At 39.8% G+C, this 15,922-nt stretch overlaps 1 protein-coding gene across 1 annotated transcript in view; it reads left to right on the top strand.

Annotated features, from left to right (window-relative positions):
• Window positions 1-12,782, top strand: part of POLQ (DNA polymerase theta) — a 105,441-nt gene extending 92,659 nt beyond the window's left edge. Inside the window, exons 29-31 of the mRNA XM_055129486.1 lie at window positions 6,417-6,570; window positions 8,972-9,087; window positions 9,747-12,782. Of these exons, the coding sequence (XP_054985461.1) occupies window positions 6,417-6,570; window positions 8,972-9,087; window positions 9,747-9,860 (384 nt within the window). The 3' untranslated portion in view covers window positions 9,861-12,782. The remainder of the gene's footprint in view (window positions 1-6,416; window positions 6,571-8,971; window positions 9,088-9,746) is intronic.
• The last annotated feature ends 3,140 nt before the right edge of the window (window positions 12,783-15,922 follow it).

A 15,922-nucleotide genomic window follows, 5' to 3' on the forward strand; every position in this document is an offset into this window, starting at 1 on the left:
GGAAAGTTTCTGTTCATTTCTTTGCCCCATTTTTTGATGGGGTTGGATGTTTTCTTCTTGTAGAGTTCAACCAGTGCTTTATATACCATTGATATCAACCCCTTATCTGATGGGTATTGTGTAAATATCCTTTCCCATTCTGTGGATAGTCTTTGTATTCTGGTCACTGTATCTTTTGCGGTGCAGAAGCTTTTTAGTTTAATGTAGTCCCATTTGTTGATCTCTGTTTTTACTACATTGCTTAGTTCCATGTCACCTTTGAAGATACCTTTATCTTCAATATCATGGAGGGTTTTGCCGACCTTGTCTTCAATGTACCTTATGGTTTGTGGTCTAATGTTGAGGTCTTTAATCCATTTTGATCTGACTTTTGTACATGGTGTCAGGTCAAGGTCTAAGCTCATTTTTTTGCATGTGGTTGTCCAGTTGTGCCAGCACCATTTGTTAAAGAGGCTTTCCTTGCTCCACTTCACATCTCTTGCTCCCTTATCAAAGATTAGATGATCATACATTTGGGGTTATGTGTAGGGATATTCCACCCTGTTCCATTGGTCTACGGCTCTGCCTTTGTTCCAGTACCATGCTGTTTTAATTGTTACTGCTTTGTAGTAAAGTTTGAGGTTGGGGAGGGTGATGCCTCCCATCGTCTTTTTTCCAAGAATTGTTTTAGCTATCCGTGGACGTTTGTTGTTCCATATGAATTTTAGGATTGCTTGATCCATTTCTTTGAAGAATGTCATGGGTATCCTTATAGGGATCGCGTTGAATCTGTATAATGCTTTGGGGAGTATTGCCATTTTGACAACATTGATTCTCCCTATCAATGAGCAGGGTATATGTTTCCATTTCCTCATGTCCTCTTTTATTTCATGGAGTAGCGTTTTATAGTTTTCTTTGTAGAGGTCTTTTACTTCCTTGGTTAAGCTGATTCCGAGGTACTTGATTTTCTGGGGCACGATTGTGAATGGGATTGTTTTTTTCATGTCCCTTTCCTCTGCCTCATTGTTTGCATATATGAAGGCCATGGATTTATGGGTATTGATTTTGTAGCCTGCAACTTTACTGTATAAGTCTATTGTTTCTAAGAGTTTCTTAGTAGAGGCTTTGGGCTTCTCTAGATATAGAGAAGATATATCGTCTGCAAATAGTGAGAGTTTGATTTCATCCTTTCCTATCTGGATGCCCTTAATCTCTTTTTCTTGTCTAATAGCTATCGCAAGTACTTCCAGTACTATATTGAAGAGTAGTGGTGAGAGTGGGCATCCTTGTCTTGTGCCTGATCTTAGAGGAAAGGCCCTTAGCTTCTCCCTGTTGAGGATAATGCTTGCCGTAGGCTTGTGGTAGATGGCTTCGACTATCTTGAGGAAAGTTCCTCCGACCCTATTTTGGTGAGGGTTTTCATCATGAAAGGATGTTGGATCTTGTCAAATGCTTTCTCTGCATCTATTGATATGATCATATGGTTTTTATCTTTACTTTTGTTGATATGCTGGATTATGTTGATTGATTTCCGAATGTTAAACCATCCTTGCATCCCTGGGATGAATCCCACTTGGTCATGATGTATGATCTTTTTGATGAGTTGTTGGGTCCTATTTGCTAGTATTTTGTTGAGGATCTTTGCATAGGTGTTCATCAGGGATATTGGTCTGTAATTTTCTTTCTTAGTGGTGTCTTTGTTTGCTTTTGGCATTAGGGAGATGTGTGCTTCATAGAAACTGTTTGGGAGAGTTCCTGTTTTTTCAATTTCCTGGAAAAGTTTGAGGAAAACAGGCAGCAGGTCTTCCTTAAATGTTTGGAAGAATTAGCCAGTTAAACCATCTGGGCCTGGACTTTTGTTTTGGGCGAGGTTTTTGATTACAGTTTCAATTTCCTTAACATTGATGGGTCTATTCAGGTATTCTAAGTGTTCTTTGTTCAGTCTTGGGAGATTGTAGGAATCAAAGAATACATCCATTTCTTTTAGGTTCTCCTGTTTTGTGGCATATAGACTTTCAAAGTAGTCTCTAATGATCTTTTGAATGTCACTGGTTTCTGTTATGATGTTCCCCTTTTCATTTCTGATTCTATTTATTAGGGTTCTGTCTCTTTCTTTGTGAGTCTTGTTAGCGGTTTATCAATCTTATTTATTTTCTCGAAGAACCAGCTCTTTGTTTCATTGATCTTTTGGATTGTCTTTTTGGTTTCCATGTCATTAACTTCTGCTCTAATTTTTATTATTTCTTTCCTTCGTTCTGGTTTGGGTTCCTTTTTCTGGTCCTTTTCTAAGGTCTTGAGTCGTGAAGTCAAGCTATGTGGGCCCTTTCTTCCTCCCTGAGGAATGCTTGGAGAGCTATAAATTTTCCCCTTAACACGGCTTCAGCTGCGTCCCATAGGTTTTGGTAGCTCATGTCTTCATTCTCATTTGTTTCTAAGTATTTTTTGATTTCTTCCTTGATTTCCTTCCTGACCCACTCATTGTTCAACATTGAATTGTTCCCCAACTGTGCCGCCGCTGCCAATCAAGCCCATCGCCGCCCCATCTCATGCGTCCTGACCAGGTAACAATGACCGACTGGGAAATGCTTCCCTGTGCTGCGCGGCCCTGTGAGAAACTGGGACCCCTCCAGGAAGATACTGGGGGCGTGGCCTGTGTCTCGGTGGGCATGGTCTCAAAGTGGGCGTGGCCTCCTGTTGGAGCTGCACAGATATTATCTCCACAGATAGCATCTTTGACCTTAGCACAATAGGTATTGTCTATTTCTTTGAAAATCACTTTAATCATCTCAACCACCTATGCAAAATACCCATTAGCTTAGTCTAACTTTATAAAACCTATCAGTGAATAAGGGAAGCTTAGAACAAACAGAGCCCCTCCTTCCCACAACAAGAGGGAACAGGAATAAAGAACTACAAAGCTCAGACTCTACACATCCATAACAAGATGAAGAAGCAGCAAAAATCCCCTCCACCAAGAGAGGGAGAAGAAAAGATTCCAGAAACATCATCAGGGGCTACTCACATCTACGACCTCTCAGATAAACAATTCAGAGAGGAAATCTGGAGGAGAGTCGACCTACTCCAAGCAACCATGGAACAGACATCCAATAAGTTAAGGGAGGAGATGAATGAAGCACTGGAACGGTCTACCAAGAAAATACAGGAAGAAATGAGAACAGAAATTTCAAACCTACGAACGGAAGTCACACAAATAAAGGAATCGGTAGATGAATTAAAAATCTCATTAGATGCCCTCAACAGTAGAATGACTACAGCCGAAGACAGAATCAGCGACCTAGAAGATGAGCTACAGAAAGCTTATAGACAACAACAAATAATGGCCAAAGACCTCAAAATGGCTATAGAATGAATCAGAGCCCTGGGGGATGACTTCAAGAGGAACAACATTAGAATCATTGGAGTACCAGAACCACAGGGAAGTAACCCCAATGAAAAAAACACAGTCAAAGACATCATTGCTAAGAAATTCCCAGAGCTGGAGAAGGCAGGCATCCAGATACAAGGAGTCCGAAGAGTACCAGCAAAAAGAGACCCGAATAAAAAGACTCCAAGGCATATCATAGTCAGAATGATGGATGCTATGGATAGAGACATAATTCTGCAAGCAGCAAGGTCAAAGAAGGAAATCACATACAAAGGAGCACCCCTCAGATTTACAGGACCTGTCAGAGGAAACCCTCCGAGCCAGAAGACAATGGTGGGACATAGTGAAAAAACTCAAGGAAATGAATGCCTCACCAAGAATAGCACCAGAGTTTAGCACTCTGTCCGGCTAAACTCTCACTCAAATTGGAAGGAATCATACACCATTTCTCGGACAAACAACAGCTCAGGAACTTCATAGACTCAAAACCAAACTTGAAAGAAGGTATAAAGGGGCTACTGTGAGACAAGTAGGAGCCCCATAAGAACAACAAATCCCACAGAAAGATGACACAAAACCCCATCACAATAATCTCTCTCAATGTCAACGGCCTAAATGCACCTATCAAGAGACACAGAGTGGCAAAATGGATCCGGAAATTAAACCCAACATTCTGTTGCCTGCAAGAAACTCACCTGAACAAACAGAGTAAACGTAGACTCAAAGTCAAAGGATGGAAAACAATCCTGCAAGCAAACAACCCCCTTAAAAAAGCTGGAGTGGCCATCCTAGTATCCGACAACATAGATTTCAGGTTGAAAAAGATTAAAAGGGACAGCGAAGGTCATTTTCTGTTTATCAAGGGATATGTACAACAGGAAGAAATCACACTCTTAAACGTATACGTTCCTAATGAACGACCGGCTAAATATTTAAAGCAACTCCTAACAGACTTCAAAGAGGACATCACTAACAGCACAATTGTAGTTGGAGACTTCAATACGGCCTTATCGCCTCTAGATAGATCGACAAGAACAAAACTCAACAAGGAAACACTGACTCTGAAAGAAGAAATTGAAGAGAGAGGCCTAATAGACCTATACAGGGCCTTACACCCCAAAAAGAAAGAATACACATTCTTTTCCAGTGCACACAGAACATTTTCTAAAATAGACCATGTACTGGGCCCCAGAACATACCTCAATAGAATCGGAAAAATAGAAATTGTATCAACCATCTTTTCAGACCACGATGCGCTGAAGATAGAAGCTAACCACTCACCGACACGGAGAATCAAATCAAACACCCTCAAGTTTTTTTAGTTGGAAAGAGAACTGTGGAAGTAAAATAGCACAAGAGTACAGTGTATATATATATTTAGTCATATTTTTGCTCACTTATTTTACAGTGAAAAAACAAACCCTGCGACTTCTAGCAGGAGCATTATATTTAGTTTGTAGGTTGACTGTAGCTCAGTTTTATATTTTCTCATAGACAGTAGAGTTCATGATGAAGGGGAAAAAATTCTCTTTGTGAATATTCGTGTGTGTGTGTGTGTGTGTGTGTGTGTGTGTGTGTGTAAGGGGGGATGGGAGAGACAGACAGAAACAGAAACACAGAAACAGAGAATACTGGATAACTTTTTAAAGTGTCGTAAATGTGCTGTATATCCCTTTTAAAAGGTGTGTGTGTGTGTGTGTGTGTGTGTGTGTGTGTGTGTGTGTGTGTGTGTGTGTGTTTAAGATGCTGGGGTGAAGGAATTCCCACAAAGTGCTTTAGGAGGCCTGTTGGCCAATCCCAGTGAATCTTGGCTAACTTGGGTGGACAGCACAGTGCTAGGCCTCAGACCCCGTGGTGCCAGGAACCAGCACGGGCACACATGGTGTGGCTTGGAGGCCTCCCGTGCTATCCTTGTAATGTCAGGAATCATGTGATACAGGGATTAAATCTGTGCAGGCAGGGCTTGGAGTCTAAGATCCGTATGCACTTTCCCTCTATTTTATTACCAGAACCTGTCACAGCCATCCTTTTACAGTGAAGAACACTCAAGGTACACAGCTGTAGGGGAAGCCAGGTAATCTCAGAGAAAAGGGAGCAAATAAGCACTTAAGACAGTTCACTAGAAATCAATGAGAGAACTTATAGAAATCTTAAATTTATTTACTCTTTGATCAGTGAAAATTTTAGAGTTTAGAATGGATTCTATTTTATAGCATAATAGTAAACTTTTTTAAAAGCATCTCTAACAGGTATTTAATTAGAGTTTGGGTGCAGACCAAGTGACAGGAGCTAGGAAACACACTCCTCAGATCCCTCTTCTATTTTCTGAGACCTTGGGTAGCTGAGATGATGTTGTGGGCAAGTTGCACCTTGCCTGTTTCCCAGGAGGAGCTCCTCCTTTTAGCAGCCGTGGTTTCCCTGTGAAGATAGATGTCCACAGCAAAAGCAGTATCAGGGAAGTTTGAATTGACTTTGGAGGAATCTGGGTTCTGCATTTTCACTAATAGTTAGTGATTAGTCCTAACAGCCACTAGAAGAAGCAAAGACTCATATCAGAGAGTTCCACACTGCTGTAGCCAAATGCAACATAGGCCCCTGATGGGCGGGAAACGCTCGAGACATTCCAACACACCTCGCATAGACTGAAAATCAACCTACAAATATTTAAGGGTTAAGAGGCGCCATATTTTGAGAAATGAGCCATTTGGAGTAAAATTTCAAATTGCTAGAATATTGATGATATATGTTTATGAACTAAATTAAGTTTGAGCTAATATAATTTACTGTAATGCAGATGCTAGATCCAAACAGAATGGTAAATACTTCTAAGCTGAAACAATCTTCCTATTTCAACATAGTGTACATGATACCCCAGAATCTAGATACCTCTGGGTCATTCTAATTTTTTGTCTTAGGCTGCAGCTTAATAGCTGATGTCATGGGTCAAGCCTTTTTCCTTTCGAATCTGGTTATGGATGTCCATGAGAAGTGGACATTAGCAGGTATGAAACCATGTTGTCAAATCTGATGGTGTGTTTGTATTTCTTTATAGGCTGAGCGTCAGGCTATCAACACCACAGTCCAAGGCTCAGCGGCTGATATTGTCAAAATAGCCACAGTTAATATTCAGAGACAACTGGAGACTCTTCATTCAACCTTCAAGTCCCATGGTCACCGGGAGGGCGTGCTTCAAAGTGACAGAAAAGGTTTGTTACCAGCAGGGGCCCCACTATAGTATGGTGAGACTCATTTTACCAGATGAGAAAAGGGAGTATTTTATATGCTATATGTATATATTTCTCAGATTTCTTAGCAATTCTCAAGTCTCTTAGTTTGATGCTATTATTACACTATTAGAATTATTAATAATTCCAAAGACATTTTTTATATGCCCTATATGACAGATGTTAACTGTGTTAAAAATTAAACGAAGGAATTTAAAAAACATTGACTTATAAATACCAAAAACTCATGTTTCATATAGCATGTTGTATGAAAATAAACACTTTTTCAAGCTAATGAAAATTAGTGGGTAGCTTTATTTCACTTTCCTGCAAATCTCTTTAATGAGTGGCTTAAGACAGTTGAAGTTTCTTATGCATTACTATATTTAGCCTGTTAGAGCATATCTCACCCTTCCTGTGACCTCTGGAAAATTCTCTGTCCAGTCCAAGGTGATAAAGGGCCCTGTCGGGAGACAAATGTTCTTTTCAGGATGTGGGACTATCAGTATGCTCCAACCAGCTAGTTGTCACCTTCCTGTGCAATTATTAGAGGATGAGATGGAAAAAAAATAACCTTTGACTGTCAATATAAAAATTGTTTTGACTTTGCAGTCTTTGAAAGAGTCTCAGGCATCCTGTTCTCCTTCTCCTTCTGCTTTCTTTCTCCTCTTTCTCCTTTTCTTTTTTTCTCCTTGCTCCCTTCTACTTCCTCCTCCCTTATTTTCATATTTCCTTGTTTTGCACTTATCAATGATCTTTAAATCTTATTTGAAATGTTATGATAAAAATATGAAAAACCTTTTCAAAGTCGGTGTATAAATATGCTTACTATTATAATTAAACCATGTTACTTAGTCATAAATTTTGTATTTTCAAAGTAAATTATTTTGTAAGGAAGTTTTATGTGCATGTGAGTTAAATGTTTGTGTGTGTGGGTGCCAGGTATTGAACCTATAACATGTATGGGCATAACCTCTACCATGAAGCCACCTCCCTGGCCTCATTTTCCTATTTTTATTGAAAATTTCTTTCTAAGTTCTTTCTATTGCTTCTTTTTTGTCATATTTCACATCTCCTCACTGATTGTCAAACCATGAGTGTAGCCATATTGTAAATTTTCCTGGGGAGGAATTTAGAAAGCTTGGAGCATGTGAAGGAAAAGGATAAACTCTTGAGATGGCACAGAAGAGGTAGAGACCACTGCTGAGGATAGTGTTTATTTCTGGGAGAAATATATATGTTATAGAGAACAATACAGCCACAGAAATAGAAAAATCTATACTTATATGTAAAAGTAAATCAGTTTATAAAAATAGAAATTATTTTATAATTGCCCATCAAATGAGGATTCCTATAGTGTTGCTCTGTCTCCCCTGAAATATCTAAGACTGCTCATTACCAACATTGCATTGTGTGTGGTAGTATGGGTGTGTGTGTGTGTGCACAAGTACACACACACTTACACATTTATAGAAGGAAAATATATGGACAAATTTATTTGGGGAATTGCTATAATTTGGAAGTCAAAATTATCAATCCATTTAAACTTAAAACTGCCTAAGGAGAGAAAAGGCAGGTGCAGATGTTATTTGACTGAAATATTTATGTAACTCTTCACAGAGGTGTAATGCAGGACCAAAATACAGATTTAGAGAGAGAGATGGGAAAGCAATGTGGCTCTCTGACTGGGACTGACTTCCTCCTGTCATGTTGGGCTAAAGGTTGTAGGGGAGAGTGGTCAAGGAAGGGCAGCAAATGTGAAGAAGCAGATCACACAGAGACAGGAGGATCTTGGTGTTCAGAATCAAAGGCCAGACAAACAAAGGATATCAAGCAGCTAAACTATAGAGTGGCAGTCCCCAAATTCCATTTTATGACTCTTGTTGAACTTAAAAAATTCATTTCACTTTATCAATTATCGAAAGCACTTTATGTGTCAGTTCCTGGGTTAAGTGTTGAAGATTTAAATGTTAAACATTAAATACAGGTACCCACCTGTTTGGCCCCTGACTAGAAGCTCAAAGAAGCATTCTCTAAGGTGACACAATTTCTTCTGAAAAAATTTGAGTTTTTTGATGTACAGTTTAATTTAATGCCATTAAATTTAATCCATAGCAGGGATTGTGCACCAATGAGCAAAGAATTTCAAAAGACATTGTGTCTTTGACTTCTTTATTAGATTTCTTTTCCAGAGGAAATTGAGAGAGCTTTGAATTAGACTATGATGTGAACCAGGTAGCAACCAGCCAGTACTTATTTTCTTCAGGGTCGTAAATCTTGTGTGTTTTAATTTCTTAATATAATGCAGTTTCTTTCAAAATATCTAAGGAGTCTTGGGTTTTAGGGACATGCTGATTGGCTTTACTCCTTTCTTTCATAGTAGGAAAGTTACCCAAGAGAAAACTTCAGGGCATGTTCTGCCCAATCAGAGGCGGTTTCTTCATCCTTCAACTCCATGATGAACTCTTATATGAAGTGGCACAAGAGGATATTGTTCAGGTATTTGTCTGTTTGTTTGGGGGCCATGCCCAGCAGTGCTCAGGGGTTACTCCTGGCTCTGTGCTTAGGAATTACTCCTGGCAGTGCTTGGAGGACCATATGAGATGCCAGGGATGAAACCCAGGTCAGCTGTGTGCAAGGCAAGCTCCCTACCTGCTGTGCCATCATTCCAACCCTTTTCAGGTATTTTTGCAGCTTTTGCTTCAATTCTGTAGAGAGCAACAGTGCTCTGTTCACTGATCATGCAGTGACTACTTTGCCCTGTGTGTGAGAAATTGTTGGAAACATTCTTGATGTCTTTGCAGCTGTAGGATTGATGTATGTGTCTGTTCATAGTGTAGGTAGAGAAGGAGCCAAAAGTGCTCCGGAATCATACTCATTCAGGAACTGTGCCTCTACAGAAATTTCCGGCACAGGGCTGTTTCTGTCTGAGGAGTCAGATGGGAATGCGAAGTCTGGCCTTGGGGTTGTGAAGCTCTGAGCATTCCAGCTGCCCTGGCAGAGTGCCTCTTCAGTGCAGACCAGTTTGGAATGTCTGAGAATTCTAAGTGCCTTGAGGTGAATCACTCAATTCAGTGGTCACTAGGGGGCACATGGAAGCGTTCTTCAATCACACGGTTTATTAAGCCTACCCTACCTTTCCTTTTCATTTTGGGCAGGTTGCTCAGATTGTGAAGAAAGAAATGGAAAATGCCATAAAACTTTCTGTGAGTCTGAAAGTGAAGCTGAGAATAGGTGACAGCTGGGGAGCACTGGAGGACTTTGATGTGTGACTGACCATTGCTGTGTGGATCAACTAAGCTCGCCCTCCCAGGAGAGCCCGGAAAGAGCAAAGATCACCCTCCGCCCTCTCCAGTAGAAACACCACTGAGTCTTGAGAGACCTGGAGAAGTTGAGAATTTAATATCTTTAGCATTTAAAAAACATTTATTTGAGGCAAAACATCAAGTTTAATGATTATATTCAGCCTCGGAGAGTACCCATGAAGTGCCTTTTATTTGTACTGTGGCTTTACACAGGTTCAGAACACTTACTTGAAATAAGCACTTAATACTAAGGGGTTTTAGCTGCAACCTGGGGAAGCTCAGCCCTGGGCAGGATTCAGACACTTGCCCTGTAGGCCCCCAGAAGAGATGAGGAGTGTGGCACAGTGGTAGAGTACTTACCTCAGTGACCCAGGCTCTGGGCTCCACGCTTTGCACTGCAAGTAAATAGTTAATTAAAAATAGACCCCTGGTAGTAGCCATAGGCAGATAGGGATTTGGGTTCATGTGCCACTAAGCTTAGGCATTGTTCATAACCAATATAAAACCTTCAAAGTAAAAATTTTGTTTTGAGTCCACACCCAGCTTTGCTTGGTGGGGTGTCAGTGTGTATGTGGGGGGGGTGGAGAAGAGAGGGGCAGGGGTCTGAAGGTGCTCTCTGCGAACAGATGGCCCCAAAAATCCATCTGGGACCAGGAATTGAAAATGGGGTTTCCCCATGCAAAGCATGAACTCCAGCCCTTTGAGCCATCTCCCTGGTCAAAAATAATATTTTAAGATAGCATTAGCTCGATTATGAATTCTGTAAAGTGGTTAATAAGACTGGGTATGGATATATTTTAAAAATAGACTTATTTTCAAATATGATTTTTTCCTTCTAACTTATACAATGAATGTATTTGTAATATTGTATGTTATATGAAAGTGCTGCCTCTTCGGGAAGTGTCCTCTTCTGTAACCTCAGACGTTCATATGCTGTTTACTGTAGTCCAGCGAGAGAAGGTCCCTCTGTGCTGCTCCTACCAGGGCATGGCAACTATCCACGCTTAGCGGATCATGCATCATCTTCCCAATCAGAAGTGTGTAACTGAATTTTTGCTGTTGAAATACAATAAATTTATCAAAAGGTGCTTTGGTTTCAGCAGATTGTAAAATTGTGCTTGGTCTAAAGGTATCCGAAACCTGTGAAACCTGTTAAATTAATTCCATATTTTGTTCAACAGGGTCTGTGCACATGGAAAGTTTTGTCATGTTCTTAATCAGTGATCAAAAGAGCTTTTTTTTTATATTTAAGTTTGTTAATCAGAATAAAGAAAAACGACGGTTGCTATTGGAGTATTAGTAGTAGTTATAATAGCAGCATTAGTATCCAGGATGCCAAGGCTCTGTTTGTGGATGGAAGTGAGCAGAGGGTGGCAGAGATAAGGGGACCATAGAAACATTCTTTTTTGGAGGGTTTTTTGGTGTGTTTTTTTTTTCTTTCATAATCACTTGCACTGTGTTTCTCAGAGATAAAAATTGTAGCTAGAGCTGTGGACTTGAGATCCAGCACAAGAGAAAGCTCAACTTACTTGTGACGATCTCCATACATGAAGTGACAGGTAACATCCAGCCCTGTAGTCACAGCTCCGCTGTATCAGCAACGGACATTTTCTTATCCTTTTAATTTTTTCATTCACCCAACCCCCATTTTTATTGAAGTAACATGATTTTTATTACTGTTAATGATAGCTTTATATATATATATATATCATTCTAGCATCACATCCATCACCAGTATGCCCTAATGACACCTCCCATTTGCTACCCAAGCCTCGTCTCTCACGTAAGCTCAGATCTGCAGACCAAGTGTCTATTTCTGTTGCCTTTGGCCATCTGTTGCTCCCCACCCAAGTGTTTCCTTAGACCCTGTGTGCTGAGGAAGATCTCTGTCTCTGACCCTCTCCTCTGACTGACTTCACTCACCATGACAGTAAATGTAGTAAGCAGGCAGTCTTGGGGCTGAGAGGCCCATGAGAGAGCCCCAGTTTAATCCCCAGCACTCCATGGACTCAACACTATAGGAATATCCCTTAAGCACTGAGCTTGAAGTAGCTCCTGAGCACTGCCAAACCCTCAAAATAAACCAACCAGCCAAAAAAAAAAGAAAAAAACCCAAACTGCCGATCTACATGATTTAGTTATATAAAATTACAGTTACCCTGGTTTAGTCAAATAACACTCATCCCACTACAGCACAATTCACTTTGCAGTTTCCATGGCATGTTGAATGAGTCACTCATCAGACTACAAATCAGCTTGTATAGATAATGGATGCTCGCTCATTGCAGTAGACAGAATAAAATAACCACATATGTGAAATATCCACATCCTAATCCCCCACATTTGTAATTTGTAAATTTGTTTTATTACATGACAAAAGGGACACTGCTCTGTGCTTTTAAGAGATCTTGAGATGAGGAATTCACTGTATCACTGTATCACTGTTATCCTGTTTTATTCACAGATTTACTGTGAATTGATTTAAATACATTGATTTACTCGAGCATGCGCCAGTAACATCTCCATTTGTCCCAGCCCTGAGATTTTAGCAGCTGAGTCTCCTTACTCATCTTTCCCAACAATTGGAGGTTCTTTCAGGGTCAGAGGAAAGAGACCTGTTATTGTTACTGTATTTGGCATATCAAATACGCCACGGGGAGCTTGCCAGGCTCTTCCATGGGGGCGGGATACAGATGAGGGATTATCCTGGATTATCTAAGTGGCTCAACTTTTTGCTCTCCCAAGATTTATTTGTGAGTCTCTGGATCATGGTCATTAATGAATTTATATGGTGCTTTCTCCATATTCTTGAAAGAAGTTTTTACTACTTCCTTGGTTTTGTGTGTGTGTGTGTGTGTGTGTGTGTGTGTGTGTGTGTGAATAGGCATTGTATAGGTGTCATTTGATATGACATTGTGTTGTGTTTGTGTGTGAGTGTGTTGTGTGCGCACACACATGTGTGTGTTTAATTTTGGTTTGGTGACTAATTCCAGCATTGCCCAGGTATGATATCTTGCTTGGTGCTCTGGGGCCATTTCTGGCAGTGCTCAGAGTATCATGTATGGCTGGAGATTGTACCCTGACCATCCCACATGCAAAGCATGTGCCCTTTGAACTATCTCCCTGGCCCTCGTTGTGGTTTTGATTTGTTTTTCTCTGATTAATGTGATTGGTGATGTTAAGCACCTTTTCCTATTCTTGTTGGCAGTTTTATATCTTTGTGTTTTGTGGGTTTTTTTGTTGTCTTTTTTTTAAGAAGGATGAGGGGGGCACACTCAGCGGTACTAATGTTTACTCCTGGCCCTCCTTTAGGGATCACTCCTGGTAGGGATCTGGGGAACAAACCTGGTTGGCTGTGTCTAAGGTAGTTCCTTTTCCTGCTGTGCTATTGCTCCAGCCCTAAGCCATTGTATATCTCATTGTAAAAGGTGCATTCAGGTACTCTGCCTATTTTTTAAGTTGGATTGTTTGGATTTTTTTAGTTTGTGTTTTATAATTGAGTTGTTTCTTCTATATTTTGGATATTATCAGATATATTATTTACAAATGTTGTTAGTCATTCTGTGCTTGTTTTTTCATGTTTTGCTGATTATTTTTCTGTGCAGAAGCACTTTGGTGTGATATATAGCCCTACTTATTTATTTTTATTTTGTTGCTAATAGTTTTACGTAATATATCCAAAACTAAAAAACGTTTCTCAGTCTCATGTCAAGGAAATTTTTCCTTGTTTTCTTCTGGATATTTTATGGATTCAAGTCTTAGTTTTATGTAGTAAATATATTTTGAGTTAGTTTTCTGTGAGTTATACAAGACAAAGTTCTATTTCATTAACATTTGACTATGTAGTATCCCGATTACCATCTGTTGAGAAGACTGTCTTTCTACTATTGGGAATTCTTGACTTCCTTGTCAAATATTAGTTGATTTGTAAGTGCATGAATTTATTTTTGAGCTCTTGATTCTGTTTTAGTGACCTTTGTGTATTTTTATGACACTATATTGGTTTTGTAATAGCTTTCTAATAGTTCTTGATAGCAAGAAGTAGGGTGTCTTCTATTTCACTCCTTCAATTCTCAATATTTGGTTATTGGGTCCTTTTTAGTTCCACACAAATTTTAGGATTATTTTTCTACTTTAATAGAAAATGCCACCAGGGGCTAGAGTGATAGCACAGCGGGTAGGGCGTTTGCCTTGCACGCGACCGACCCAGGTTCGATTCCCAGCATCCCATATGGTCCCCCGAGCACCGCCAGGAGTAATTCTTGAGTGCAGAGCCAGGAGTAACTCCTGAGCATCACCAGGTGTGACCCAAAAAGCAAAAATAAATAAATAAATAAATAAATAAATACATAGAAAATGCCACTGGAATCTTGAGAAGGATTGCTTTGAATTGTTAGATGAGATTAGATGCAATAATAAAAAAAATCAAGTCTGTGCAAATCTGTATCAGTGTGGACACATCTTCATAGCAAGGCAGACTTTGGGAATGGGAAATGATTAAAATATTATTTCAAGTTATTGAAAATATGTTAAAAAATGAGGTAATGAGGGCTCAAAGAAATTGTACAGTGAGTAGGGTGCTTGCCTTATATCTGGCTGACCTGGTTTGATCCCTGGCATTCCATATGGTTCCAAGCCCACTAGGAGAAATCCCTGAACACAGAGCCAGGAGCTCTGAGCACCAGAGGGTGTGGCCCCCAAACCAAAACAAAAAAATTTTGATGAGATAACTTGTCAAAATATCATTATAATTCCTAACTTGATTTTTATCTCAAATATTTGTAAAAATGTTTCAGATGAACTAGGGTAAAAATATGAAAAAATTCCTAAAGAAGATATGTGTTTATGATGTTATGAAATACTTTAGAATAAATTTCAAAAGGTACAAAGAAAAAAGATGGTAGAATTTTATTATTTTAAAATAAAAAATCTTTACTGTGAAAAAGGGACATCATTAAAATAGTGAAACCAAGGGCCAAGACATGCTAGAGAACCCAAAATGGGCCCATCATTTAGGTGAGGCTGAGTTACGTGAGGAGTCATAGGGTCCCACCCCTGGTGGAGCAAGTCACACATTTACCAGTTGTCCTTCAGCATTAGAAAGTGAAAGGTGCTCAAGTGGCTTGATCAGCCTGTGACCATTATAGACAGAATCACAGAAACCTCTGGAGGGACTCCTTTTCCCTTAGTTGAAAGTCTGCCTTTAAACAGAGAAAACAATTTCACAAAACTGGAGAGACTAATTTTAGGACGCTTCAAAAGTAAGAAAAATCAATTATGGAAAATATATATAATTTCCACAACAGAGCAGAGTGAGAAGTGGGCGTAATGTATATTTATACTTTGGTATGTAGTGTGATAACATATTTTGAACAGATGTGAAATTGTATACCTAAAAGATAAGTTACATAAGGCAGCATTACCTCAGTAAGAAAAAGTATCACTGTCATCACTGTCATCTTGTTGCTCATCGATTTGCTTGAGCGGGCACCAGTAACGTCTCCATTGTGAGACTTGTTGTTACTGTTTTTGGCATATCGAATACACCACGGGTAGCTTGCCAGGCTCTGTCATTCGGGCAAGATACTCTCGGTAGCTTGCCGGGTTCCGAGAGGGGCAGAGGAATCGAACCCAGGTTGGCCATGTGTGAGGCAAACACCCTATCTATCACTCCAGCCCAAGAAAAAGTATATATACATTAATTTCCAGAGTTACAATAGTCAGTAATAGACAAATCACTTATAACAGGAGTCTGACTCTCTTTTGATTTGACTGACTAGTTTTCATTGTCTCTTTCTTCTGCCCACATGTGGGTAAACTGAGAAAAAAACTTGGGTGTTCCCTTCTATACCAAGCATGCTGCTTCCTGCAAACACTGGAACTGCCCCTACATATTCAGTGAAAATTGTGAGCTAGGATTTCTCTTGTTCTTTCAGACAGTTTTGGAACTGGTTTTGGAGACACTCTGCTGTACCCAAAAATTCTCATCTGAGTAATCAACCATTTCATATCTTAGGGTTGTATGTGAT

The sequence above is a fragment of the Sorex araneus genome, chromosome 2 (assembly GCF_027595985.1).
Source record: "Sorex araneus isolate mSorAra2 chromosome 2, mSorAra2.pri, whole genome shotgun sequence".
NCBI lineage: Eukaryota > Metazoa > Chordata > Mammalia > Eulipotyphla > Soricidae > Sorex > Sorex araneus.